Consider the following 14,558-nt stretch of genomic DNA (forward strand, 5'->3'; position numbering starts at 1 on the left):
TATCTAAGGATGGTACTATAGAACGCCACCTCAAGGTAGGCCTAGTGGCGCCATCTCTTGGTCAGGCCGGAAACTTATCAATCCACCCTCGTATGTCAAAAACGTAGATTTGAAAATTTAGGTAATTACTAATGCCATCGTAATGTCATGTAGGGGCCATGCATAAATCACATAAATTGTGTTGGGTCGAGGGAGAAGGTATATTATCAACTTTTCCATGTTGTTTTACATTGGGGCGAAGGGGGAGGCAAAATTTGTGTGTGCCTAAGATATTTTTAAGTTTTCGAATTAATACAAAATAAAAGTTAAAAGATTTTATTTTAAACAGTTTTTGTCAATACAATCTATATAAAGTAAAAACTTTGGTCATTAAATAAATGTGAAACGTTAATGAAATTAGAGTTAGAAATTAAAATGCGTTTAAAACAATAAATATTTAGTTTTACAAAGTACAATTTTGTTTCAGAAGTCTACTATTACATTTTTGGTTAAGAAATCATCGTTTATGGTTGAACATTTTTTACTTGCTTTAAAATTTCATTATTGCGCTAAGAACTCAACAAATTAACTAAAAAGTCATAATTTTGGTTAAAAATTTCATCCCTCTTCGTAGAAATTTCATTTTTTTGATTGTTAAAAACGCATCTTTTTTGTTGAAATGTTTTTATAGAAAATTCGTATTTTCAGTTCGAAAATTTATCACGTTGGTAAAAAATTGTTAAGCATTACGTCGAAAACTGAATTACTTTGTTAAAAATTAATTTTTTTATTTAAAATTTAATCATTTTAGTTAAAAACTCTTTTTTTTTAAATTGAACCATTTTATTGAAAATTCATTTTTTTTGGTTATAAATAAAATTAGTTTTTTGCCCGAAAATGTAACTACTCATTTTTTTTATTAAAAATGTCATTTTTCTGAAAATTGAAATATTTGGTTATGAAAAGATGTATATTGTTTTAAATCCTTCTTTTTGGCGCAAAATCAATGTTTTGGTTATAATATAACTGTATGTTTTAAAATTAATATGTTTTAATTGACGATACAAGTATTATGTTGAGACTTTGCCTTTTTTGGTTAAATTACATCATTTGTATTTGAAATAACAACTATTGAATATTCTGATAAAGATCCATTTGTCTTAGGCTAAAAATGCAACTCCTTTTTTGAAGTTTGAACTAATTTTTGGAAAAATTCATTTTTGTTTTTAGTAGAAGATTCATAATTTTAGTTAAAAATCAATCTGTTTGTTTCAAAATTAAAAACTCTCTTAAATCTTGTTCTTGTATTTAACAATAAAACGTTTAAACTGAAATTTTGGTCTTTTCGGCTTGAAAATTGAACAATCTGATATAAAAGTTGGTTGTGTATACAAAACCGGTACCCGTAAAAAAATGGTCGTTACCGGTAAAAAAAATTACCGGTACCGACCATTTTTCTATACAGGCTTTTTTAAACAGCATATCTTAAGGATAGAGCCTAGACTGCGGGAAGAAGATATTAAAAAATTAATTTTTTTCTAGTGTCTTTAATGCTAGTGTTCGATCCTCAATATCGACCATCTTGTTAGGTTGTTTCCCAAACTAAAAATCTTTGGAAAACGTTATTTCTGTGAACAGTCACGGGGTGCCCTCCCGCCTCCCACCCACGAGACATTGGAAAGGGATAGGGGATTTCCCGAAAATTATTTCTGTGAACAGTCAGAGGGTTGCCTTCCCGCCCCACACGGGGAGTTACCCCTCTGAAGCAGTAAGATATTACCGAATTTAAATCTATTCAATGAAATCTTTTTATTTAAATCAATTCATCTCTATTGTATTCATTTCATAATATTTATTTAAATCATTATACTCACAATCAGGGGTCTTCATACAATAAAAGTTTAGTTAGAGAGAACGTGGTTACGTGATTTCCTTCAACATAAAATCTGCCATCAAATATCGAAAATGAAGCAGGTATTATTATTGCTTTTTGAATATAATTTAAATGTAGCTAAAATTCCGTATACATAAAATAACAAATTAAACTATTTAACAAAATATGTGTTTTTAAAATTCAAAAATTACGTATCAAACTTGTTTTTAATTATTTCATTAATTTAAATTTCAATGTGATGATCATGACACAAAAACAATCGTTAAAAATACATTTGTTCTTTTTTCAATAAAGATAAAATTTAAACGATAACAATTTTGAGAAATGCCATATACGAAAAACTTTCATCGCGAACGGAACTTATATTAGCTTTCTTTTACGAAGAATTTCTGGTGCAGAATTTCTGCCGAATCTATTTTGTTCTACAAATTCAATGATTTTTTTTATATTAGCATCTCTGAGAATAAGATCAATTTTTTTATTTACGGAACAAAAATCGAATTAAATTACATAAAGCTGCATAGCAGAATAATTTCTGACATAATTGAGAAGGCAATTTCAAGAAGCAAGAATAAATTGATTTATGTTGGAACTTTTACTGAAACCCCGATAAAGTTATTATGGAAGTAAATTTGCAACTCACTTTTTCTTATCTTATCAGTCGTGGAGTAATCGAATCAGATTTACCGAAGTTTTTCCATGTAATAGGCTTCATATCGACTCCAGTGAAAATTATCCAGTTACTAAAACGGATACTAAAGTGTTACCGCGAAGGGAGGCCGTAAACGATAGAACGGATATTATCCTTTGATCTAATCATCGGCTGCTCATCTCCCCTTACTCAGGTCTTAATTACGTTTAGGATCTATGTTGTCCAATTTCCTGTGACTAATCGCAGCTCGAATCGCAGATAAGATGCAATTTGCAAAAATGAATTTTTGAACAATATTAAATAAGAATGACAGCTGAACGTGGACAATGAAAATTCATATAAGATAAAAAACTGATGAGAAATGAGTTACTTATAATTATCTTCAAATACATTATTTCACTGTCTCTATATTGAATACACTGTAAAAGAAATATTCTGTAAATATCCACTGCGTTTTTGTAATTGTACCAAAACCTGTAAAATAACTGCGTTCAAAATAGTGAACTTCCAACTGTAGAAGTAAAAACACCACATTAAATGTAGTTCTTTTACAAAATTTTGGGAAAGTACCTTTCTGAAAGTAGGAAATAATTCAGTAAAATTATTTCCTATTTTCAAAAACGTGAAGTCCAAAAATTTTGTAAAAACCCTATATTGAAAGTGGTGTTTCTTACTTTTCTAGTTGGAAGTTCACTATTTTGAACGCAGTTATTTTACAGGTTTTGGTACAATTGCAAAAACGCAGTGGATATTTACAAAAATTTTCTTACAGTGTAGGGTGACGAGACATCTTGATTTAACAGGACATGCCCCGATTTCTTACCACTGTTATGATTTTCTGATTTCTTATCCGAAGTGTCTCATCGTCCCGAAATTAGGGATGACTAGCCTATTTTCACCATTTGGCTAGTCGTTCCGAAAATTATGTATTTTTTAAATGTTACTCTTTTTAAGCTAGCCAAAGATTATAAAATCTGCTAGTTGTCCCTATAAAAAAATTAGAAAAGAATAAAACTAAAAGTTAGGTTATGTTTTATAAAGTGTAGTCCTTTAAGCTTAAACTCATACAAATCAATTTATATATTTACTCTGTGTCACCGTTATTTTCTTTAACCAAAAATTTAACTATTTTAATTTGGGTTGCAAATTGATCCTTTTACTTGAAAATTCATGTATTTTATTGCAAGTTCTTCTTCTTTGGTAGGAAATTAATTTTCTTGGTTAAAAATGTCTTTTTCTTGTTAAAAGATTCCTCATTTTAATTCAAAATTCATTTCTTTAGTAAAAAAATGAACTATTTAGCTGAAAATTAATACATCTTGTTAAAAAATTATCTTTTTCGGTATACAATAATTCGTATTGAATAAAAATTGATCTTTTTGGTTGAATATTGATTTCTTTGGTTGAAAATGTAACCTGAAAGAATTATTTAAAGCGGTCGGTTGAATTGTATTAGGTGTGGGAAAAATTAGAGATTGAAGGGGATGAGAGGTAGGATAATGTCCTGATTTTCCGATCAAGTCATCCTGTTCACCCTGCATTGAATTTCCTATGTTTCCTCTCACTTATCGCGTGCTTGAGTCTTTTGATTTTTTTTCTATCACCCAATCTGACAGTTTATTAGTATACCTCAGTTTGACATTTTATAAAATTCTGTTTCTACTTAAAGTTGTTTTAATTTTGATGATTAAAAACTAAAAATTAGGCAAGTTTTTTTCTAACTCTTCAAAATTATAAAACTTTGATGTTTTAAATCTTTAAAATGAAAGACTTTTTAACTTTGACAATTGGCAATTAAAAATAATGCAAGCCTTAAGTTTTACGATTAAAAATTAAAATGAAAAAATGGAAGATTTATAATTGAAAACTTGACTTTAAAATAATGTTTTATATTTGAATAAAAGTTATAGATTACTAAAAGCCGATTAAAATTCAAATTCAAATTCAAATTTACATTCTGTGAAGGTAAATGTAGTTATTTTTATATTTACTTTCATTTATGATTATTAATTATATTTTATATTAATGTAAATTGAAGCATACATTCAAATTTGAGAATTAGGAAATAAAAATAAGAAATATCTAATAAGTACGCGTAGTGCATAGCTTTTAATCATGGGAAATAATTTCAAATTATTTGCAACTCAAGTATTAATTATTTCTCAACTGCGCAAAAGAAAATAAGTTAATATAGTAACGTTAGTTAATACACTGGAACTTTTTTAGCGGAATATGATACGATTTCCGCAGATTTAACTGCGTAACGAAGTCTAATTTTATTGCTATTTCATCATAAATGATTATTAGTGTTAATATTTTTTTGTATATAACGTTAGTATAATATATTGGATTAAATTCTCAACTGAATTCTATACTTCTGTACTCAGAATTTGCTCAACTTTACTGCTGGATAAACCGGAACCTTTCTCAATACCAGATATATCTAACAAAATTACGTAATTTTGTCAATTGACTGAAGGTACGAACGCTGGACTTTTATCTTGACTGCAATTTCACGTCTCTTCCGTATCGTTTGGTTACCCCCCGGATCCCCTTAATATCGATCCTTCGGGATGAGTCTGATTCGTACATCGGGAGGATTATCTCAGTATTCCAGATAAATGACCCAAAAATCACAATTCCTTGTACTTGTAAAGTCTCAGCAAGTTTGATTCTTTTTTATGGTAGAGTGCTATTTAGGTTTTCCGATACTCTTTCATAGTCGCTAATTTGACATTCACCAAGTGGATTAAATAGTAACGTAAAATGGCTTTTTATGTATAAATATCTTCAAATAAAGCATATCCGCTCTGTTCACCAAAAACTCTGTAAATCCGTATTAAAGTTACTAAGTTTCCATATACATTATACAAAAATCCTCATTTTTGAAAATGATTTGTTCTTCATAAATAACAGAATTTCTTCCGAAGTGGCGGACATGAGCAAAATTCGGTGAATGATAAAGAACTGTCCTGTGTAGAACAACTCGAAATGTTCCGAAATAATTACCGAAATGTTATTTAGTTAGTTTTAATGTGGGCGTGGAGCCCGCGAGGACCCCCCCCCCCTGGCGCTCCAGCTTAAAGCCTGTTTTACCACACCCGTATTTATTTCCAAGGTAGTACTCCGAATCCGGCCACCTTAACCGAGTATTTAGATCTCGGTGGATTTAGTTGTTTCCATCGTTCTGAAAACACACTTCTCCGATGCCAGGCGTACCACATTGCGCAGTAAATGACGAGGACCTCTTTTCACGGCAAAGTGATCCTCACCCAATCTGCAATTTAGCAGCCTCTCTAGCAATACGGCTAGGATAGGATGGACGGAGGTATCCCTCCGAAGTCATCAGTTAGATGCACAGATTCGACACACTGTCCTGTTGTGTTATAAAATTGTATATATGTGTGTGTGTGTGTTCATTACTCGAAGTCGACCAGCGACCACCGAGTGAGAGTCCTCCATTGAGGCCTCAACGCACGGAAATCTCTTACTCATTTTTGCGTCTTCTCAAAATCGACTATTTTTGATAATCCATTAACAAGTCTCTTTAATCTTTGGAACGTAACCAGCCTCTTCCGATGGCACCTACGGCTTAAGGTGGGTTCCGAAGCACCAAAGTCCCGGTAAAAGAACATAAAAAAATTCTAATTGGTACCGGTTCAGGAATTGAACTCCAGTCCTACTGTACGGAAGCCTGGCGCGCTATAATCCGAGCCGTTGAGGCGGTAAAAGTTATTGTAATTCTTTATTACAAATATAGGATAGTGAAGTATCTACTTTAAAATAATTCAAGACAATTTATATTTTTTCTGAACGAATTTTTATTATTTATTTTTATATTTTTATTTTATATTATTATCGGCAAATGTTTCACTAATAAAATAATTACATTGGAATCTATATTAAAGAACAATCTTGGACATGGCTTGAAATGGCCTTGCTCTTAAATCCAAGCAATCCAAACGTAAAAATTCAGGACCGTGTAAAAAATTTTCAATTATAATACATAATATTACGCAAAGCAGGCGAATGATTACTCGCGCACTGCCGGCTTAGTCACTACGCTCTCATTAATCTTTTACTGTTTTATTTATTATTTTATTACATGTCTTATACCGTTCAGAAAGTAGAAGTACAATTCTTCTACGGACTCTTAAATTGAGTATTTGGATAAGTTTCCAATCAAAGTTGTCAAATCTTAAAGAACTTTTTAAAATTAAAAATATTTTGAAAACTATATATTATATTGGATTTTGAGTAAATTAATAAAGAATTTTATAATAAGCTGTAAACTAAATTTCCTAATATTCAACACAAATATAGTTTTTTTAAATGAGAAAATGTGTAAAATTGTTAATTCTGAATTAAAAACATTCCAAGGCCAATAGCTTAACATTGAAATTTTTATATTTAGATATTCTCAAATTTTAACGTTTAAAATTGAAACATTTAATGCTTCAATTATTATGGAAAATTTCGAAATTGAGCAATTTAAAAATACTTTAAAATCGCTATTCAAACTTTGAATTTGTCCATTTAACATTTTTGTAAAGTACAGGCTGGTTGTTTTAATCACGACAAGCAATTCTCGGTCATTTCACAGTTTTTCTCGGCTCGTAAAAATCATTATCATTATCAATCTTCTAAACTGAGAAATAAATTTAAAAAAATTAGATTTTCAAAATGATATTTTGAGCAATTTTAAGTTAGAAACATTTAAAATTAAATAGTAACATTTTTTAAACTGAACACCTTTTAAATTATAATTTTTTTTTTATTTTAAGTCTTTTTGAATTACTAAATGAGTTTCAAATGGTCTAGTTTCTAATATTTGATTTATAATAGCTCACTGTAAATTAACAGTTAAATATTTAAAATAACTGTCTTTCACTTTCACTTTCACTGTCCTTCACTTTGTTTTCTATTGATTTAAATTTCGGAAATTCTTAAGATGCCCGTTAAGAAAATTATTTCCCTTCTGAGAATTATTTCTGAATTATTGTTAACACTTCTAGAAAAAGTGCTATAGTATTTATAAAAAAAGTATGTTTTTAATTACATATTACTTATTTTTTCTCATATCCGCTACTTGGGAATAAATTCGGTAATTCGTCAAGTAGTTTTTTTCCCTCTTTGATTTCGGAATGTTCAAATAACGGAAAAAGTTACTTTACTCATAGGGAAAGCTATGCAAGATTAGGCCTCTTTTGGAGTAGATCTTTTGAATTGATCAGAATTCGCAAAAAAAATCTAAAAACTGTTGACAGAAACATGTAAAACAATATTCGGCATAACTGAACAACATTTTGTTGAAATATTATGAGTAAAGAGTGTCTGACGTAAAAAAACAACAGATTTTCAGTATAAAAACAAAAAATATATCTCTATCTCATTTCAACAGTTTTCATCGAAATAAGATTTTTTCTAATCAGGTTTCTACTTTTTAATCGAAGTTTGGAACTTAGTGAATAATATTTTTTAAAGAAAAATCTTTTTCATTTTTATTTATAATTTTTCAAGTATTGTTTGTTACTTAGTGAATTTTTCAAAAACAAGTCAGCAAGAGCAGGGCACGCAATTTAAAAAAAATTCGAAACGCTTTTAGTTTTCTTGAAGAAGCCCTAATGGAAATCTATTTGCACAATAAGATTTCAATAAATTACAATAAAGTACAACGACTTACTGACATCAAAAATATTCTAGAGCTAAAGTGATTCGTGTCTGTGCTAAGTTTCTAAAATGTTCTGGATGACACGTCGTAAAATAATATTGCGCAATCGTGAGAAACAAATTTTGCGTAAATAACTTTCAGGTTATTAATTGTCTCAATTATTTTAGCTACGAGAGAAATAAAGATGATTTGCTGCTTTCTTATAGATAGCACATTTGATTAAAAGATTTCTTTTCATATTTATTAATTGCGCAAACAATGCAGATGTAAAGTTATAATTCGATATGAGGGTGAGAGTTTATGCAAAATTTGTTTCTCGAAAAGGCGCAGTAACTTTTTATAACACCCTCCAAAACATTCTAGAAACTTAGCACAGACATGGACCACAGGCATGGACCAATTCTTGATCTACAACAAAACCTGAATATCTACTGTAATTTAATTAAAGAACGTCAAACTCATCCAAAATTGTATTTGATTAAATCTGCCTTGCTTGCAGCAGAACTATTTATCAAGTTCAAATTCAATTTAATTCTAAATCTATTGAGTACACTGTATTGTTTTTAAATTCAACTGTATTCTTTCGAAAAAAATTAAATTCTCTGGAATATAAAAAATTGCCATTTGAATTCTGTTCTACTTACTTGTTGTACTTAATAGGTATTTTCTCAGATATTTCAGTCTAATATTTGAACAGTTTAGTAGTAATAGTAAAAAATGTACCGTATTAAATACATTTAACATTTTTCAGATCATATCTGCAGAAAATACTTCAAACTAAGCTGGTTATCAGATGTCACACTGATAAGTCAATCAATGTCAAGAGATAAACAATTGCACTAGTAATCACCTGCAAAATTTGGCACCTCTTTCGGCCTAATCATATCAGTCGCGAATGGATTATCAAAAATGGTTGTCACAGAATTTTTGTACACAATAGGTACTCTTTTCTTGGCTGGAATTTTTACTTTTGTCTTGATTCCTGTCAAAAATGAAGATCCAATATTCGGTGTGTACAAACAACCTGGAAAGTGGTACTGGGCAAAATACTTGGGCATCTATCTGATGTTAAAAACTCGTCAAGTAAGTATTTTTCAATGATAAAAGAGATTTTTTTCTTTTCTCCTATTTATTATTTATGAAAACTGAAGCCGAAGAAGCTAAGCAGTGCTAAGTCCTTTTTTTGATGAAAGTAAGTTTTCATCCAAAATCATACATTTTCGCTTTGTTACACCTGTTCCAGTGAAAAATTAAGTTTTCGAAACTTTTTACCTTAAACTTCTATATTTAAATGTATTCAAATATTTTAAAATTTCGATAAATTGAGAAAATGAATTATACAAATAAAAATCATTTTTAAAAACTCAATAGTCTTTATAGAATCTTGATAAGTATTCAATAATTGGAGATATTATTCTCTTAACTCTGAACTATTTTCATTTGTAATACCAGGAAGACCTTAACAGTACAAAGTCCAATTTCCGTTATCTATTTTTTCACACAATGGTTATTAAACTAATCTACCCACCTACAAAAATAATAATCTAGTTAATCGACTGTAAACTTGTCATCTGCAAAGGTTTTTTTATCATACATATATTATAAGTAGAGTACATAAAAAACGCATTAATAAATGAAAGTAAATGATATTTGTTCATAGCCGGAAGAAGAAAAGTCAATTTTCGATGTTATCATTAATAGATAAAGCATATTTATAGAACAAAGCCAGTGATGAAAAATGTTGTATTAAAATGCAATTGAGGAGAATCGATTCTTTATGATGAAAAGATATATGCGATTAAGATCTTATTCTGATTTGTCTACTGATAAAAAGGTTCCGATTGATTTTAAAATTTAAAATTAATCCCATTTCGGATAATCATTATTATATACTAGCTGAAAATATTTAAAACAATAAATAATAATTTCGAATTATAAACTTTGAAATGAATAATATATTTATTGCACGATTTTAAATTGAAAACGATCCAAATTAAACAGTTCTAGATTAGGTAAAATTTAAAAAAATACAGTATTTCGAATGGAATAAAAAGGAGATAAACTTTTATCATTTATAAATAAAAGCGTTCAAAGTTGAATAATAATTTGTGATTGAAAGTGTTTGAAATCGATGAAAATTAAAATCAGCAGTTCCCCAAATTTAAAATGTTGCAAATAGAACAATTTCATTAGAAACGAGTTGAAGCTGATCTAAGCGACTTCCTTTTCCTTTTTCTTTCATTTCTCTTCGTTTCTCTAACCCTATCCAACTCCTTCATCCAATCCTCGCCCAATCCATCCTCCGAACCACATTCTCTTTCTAGTTTCCTTTATCTTCCATTTTTCTCCAACATTCTTCCTATAAATATTCCAATATTTCCTCATCCTATTCATAGATTCTGCACTTTCTATTCTCCTTCCTTTGCCAATACATCCCTTCCCTTACCTCATTTCCCAACATAGATCTTGATATTCTAGTTCATCTTTTCTCTTCTCAACCCTTTTCTAAATACTTTGGTATTCCTTTCTTTTTTCTTATCCTATACCATTTATTATATTGTGATTCCTTAACCATCCTCCATGTTTCTATTAAATTTCTTGCCCTGTCACGTCTTTCCAATTATTCATAGCTTACTCCATTCTCTTATTCTATATCTCTAGCATTAAATGAGTCCCTCCTTACTTATCTTTTAAACACTTTTTCGCTAAGTCCCTTCACTTTTCCTCCCTTGGCTTCATCTCAAACTGCCATGCCCTCTTAGCCATATTTTCCTTCTCCAATTTTTTTAAATCATCTTTTTCCTAATTCTTTTATCACTTCTATCTCCGCTTCTCGCTATGAAATCTCCTTCTATTATAAGCCCAAAATCTTTTTTATTTTCTTCCACCAGTTCTCTCATCTCTCCTTATCTCCACTCTCCTCTCATCTTTATCTCTTATAATATTCATCTTTTCTGTGTTCTTTTACCTCTATCTTCTCATTACATGTAATAGATTTGTTCCTTTCTCCCATCGCTATTCCTCCAGTTGTACTGCATTTTTTATTCTCCCTTTTTACATTATGAACATCCCACTTATAACCTTTTTATAACTTTCTACTTAATCTTTCCCGTCCTTCTTCATCGAGCCACGTTTATTTAGTTTTAACCTGAAAAAAAAGTTTAAAAAAATTTTCCCTGTTTTTCCTGACTTGCTCATATCCCGCCTAATGTCTTTTTATTTCCTCGCCCTCTTCCCCTGCATTTTTTTCATATGTCACTGTTACCTCTATCATCATTTTAGGCATATGTTTCAATTTTTTCCTCTTCCATCAGATCTCTATCATCAGCTCTGTTTTCTTCAGTTCCCTTATTTTTCTTATTAATCTCTGCCAAACTACGTTTTCTTGATTAGTATTTTCAACAGGCAACAATTTTGAATTCATAGGAATTGAAATTACATTATTTCTAATTAAAAAACGTTCAAAATTGAAAACTTTTAAATTTAAATCATTTTCAATTCAAAGTGATTAAAATTCGACAATTTGAAATTGGAAAACTAAATTAAATGTTTCAGAGTCAAAGCTTCTGAAATTCTAGAATTTTAGATTGATAATACGTACAAAAAATTATAATTTAACATTAAAATTTATTAGGCAAATTTTTCTAAGGTGAAAAAATAAATTCACTATCATTTTTACTATTCAAAATGAAAAATTTTACAATTATGAAACTTAAAAATTAAATTATGGTAAGAAAAAGTTCAAAATAAACAGTAATATTCAATGTGAAACATTTCATATGAATAATTGTCTACTCATCTTGAAATTTTCCAGTCAAATATCTTTTTAAGATTCATTTGTTTAAATCTTCAACTAAAAATCGGCAATTTTAAGGCATTACGTTTTAAATTAAAAATTAAAAATAAAGTTAAAATCAATATTGCTTGTAGGTCCCAGTAATCATGAAGGTCTCGAAAATCGTGAAACTTTGTTATAATTTGTATATATTGTTAAAAAAACAGGTTAGATTTAAAATTCAAGTATAAAACTATATTCTACAATTTTGAAGAAATAGAAAAAAGACAGAAAATTTTTTACTCATAAAAATTGAAACCAAAAAATTTAGAATAATTAAATCTCATTTAAAATTTTGAGCAATTTGATAGTGAAATTTTCTTGGCATTTTTAATATTTGAATTCAAAACTACTCCATTGTGAAATTAAAAATTGTAATTCTTTAAAAATTAGGAAAATACAAAACTAAATATTTTAGAATTTAAGGTCTTGAAGAAAAAGAAAACTTTAGTTTCAAGGCATCAACAATCGAACTTTTTTAGAATCGCGCAATAAAAATCAAAATTAAAATATCAATTTGAATTTAGAGAAGTTCAAAGATGAAAAATATATTATTCATAAGTATCATATTATGTGATATCAAGTGACATTCTGATTGATTATATAGATTTTTTAGTAAAAAAATGTGAATACTGTAAAAAATCACTCAAATTATCGCGGTTCAAAATTAATTAATTCAAACCTAATTCGTTAAAAATTAAACAATTGCAAGATTGTATGTCCTCATACAAATAAAACAAAATACGGCTAATATAAATTGTATAATAAGGAACATAATTTTCATTTAGTACTTGGTACAGTAATTTGTATTGCTTAAAAGTTTGTTAAATCTTTGAATGAAATAATTGAAATTTCAATGCAAATGGCTTGTTAGTATCATCATTAATGGCTACACTTAATTAGATTGAAAAATCCATATTCCAATAGAAGGTGTTTTAATTTTTTGGACGATTTATTGATTAAAAGTGTATACCCGATACTCTGGCCACACATAGTATCTGATAGGCTATCAAATTTCCATCAAAAGCTGGGCTTTAAAATGGAACACAGTCTTTTTGTAATAAAACTAGTTTTTTTTTTGTTTTCTGTCTTTCATGTTGCTGGTGATCGTTTTATTGGCCGGGTGGTGTAAAATTTTAGCAAAACTAGGGGTTTTCATTTTTATAATGTGGTCCTTTGGCTATGTGTTTGCCTGCCAATCTCCTCATTCAACCCCATCCAACGCTATTCAGCCTGATTTAATTCAAACGTGCAAAGATGCCTACCACAATTTACATTGATTTATCTTACAACTTCACTATACAACCACTCTTTCACCGCATTGAGATGGCAGTCTTTTCATCTCTATTTATAAATGAAACTTTCAGACTTTGCTCTCCCTGTACCCGCAAAAACACATTTGGTTTTAACAAATTTAAAGTTCTGACAAAATATGTAAGCATACAATAATTCATAAAATAGGCTGGCCCTTAAAACTTCATTTTAAAAATGTTCTCACTTTAACATAATTTTCCCCTGAAAATTTTTATTTTTCCGTGACCATTCCTATTCAAAAAAGATAATTTAAGTCTTGTCACATTTTTGACATGGAATCTTTCATAAATAGAATAAAACCTTTTCATTTTAAAATTTAAAAAGTTTAATTGAATTTTTTAAACCAAAATATATTATTTTTCTATCATAATAGATGAATTTTCAATCCGAATGGAAGAATTTTAAGTGAGCAGTTAAAAATGCGACCAAAAAACTTAAATTCTCAAACTGCAAGAATAAATTTTGAAACAAATAGTCGGATTTTCAAAACAAAAAAAAGATTAAACTTAAACTACAAACAGTCAAATTTATAACAAAGCAGAAGATTTTTCAACAAAATAAAATGAAATTTTCAACCAAAAAAGATTCTTCTTTTTCAAGAAGATTACACTTGAACCAAAAACAGTTGCATTTTCAATAAAATAGTTCAATTTTCAAGCTAAAATGTAGGATAATTTAAAAAACAGTTGACTTGCAAAGCCGAAAAGATGGATTTCCAACCAAATAGTTGAACTTTTTCAATTAAATAGTTTCAATTTCAAACCATAAATATAAATTCATTAGAAGACAGTTTAGTTTTTAACTCGTAAAGTTGAATTGTCAACAAAAAGATGAAGTCTCATGAAAAATGTAATACAGTAAACCGCAGATCCCGCGCAGCCCGCGCAGCCCTGTTACACCAACATGCGGCGCGGCGTCAATTCTCGGAAGGGCTATAGAAGGGAGGGCTATTGAAGAGTTTCACTGTAGTTGATACTTCAAACAAAAGAGATTACATTTCTACCAGAAAAACATGGATTTTAAAACCATTAATTCGAATTTTTAACCAAGAAGATGTATTTTCTACCAAAAAATACCATAAAGAGTTTCAGTACAAAAAATGGATTTCTAAACATAAAAAGGGAATTTTCAACAAAATGGTAAAATTTCTAACCAAAGGGATGGAGGCAAACTGAAATTATGAATTTTCGTGCCAAAAAGATGAATTTTTATC

The 14,558-nt window shown here is 29.1% G+C and overlaps 1 protein-coding gene across 4 annotated transcripts in view; it reads left to right on the forward strand.

Moving 5' to 3' along the window:
• Window positions 1-14,558, forward strand: part of LOC117167072 — an 81,120-nt gene that overhangs the window by 38,921 nt on the left and 27,641 nt on the right. For 2 of the 4 annotated variants that reach the window (XM_033351677.1, XM_033351676.1), the window contains one exon: window positions 8,948-9,279. In XM_033351677.1, the coding sequence (XP_033207568.1) occupies window positions 9,106-9,279 (174 nt within the window). In that variant the 5' untranslated portion in view covers window positions 8,948-9,105. Of the gene's footprint in view, window positions 1-2,672; window positions 2,719-4,935; window positions 5,005-8,947; window positions 9,280-14,558 lie in introns of those variants that run through there. The other 2 variants (XM_033351678.1, XM_033351679.1) reach the window with 2 other exon arrangements.

This window comes from Belonocnema kinseyi, chromosome 2, assembly GCF_010883055.1.
Source record: "Belonocnema kinseyi isolate 2016_QV_RU_SX_M_011 chromosome 2, B_treatae_v1, whole genome shotgun sequence".
In the NCBI taxonomy this organism is placed as follows: Eukaryota; Metazoa; Arthropoda; class Insecta; order Hymenoptera; family Cynipidae; genus Belonocnema; species Belonocnema kinseyi.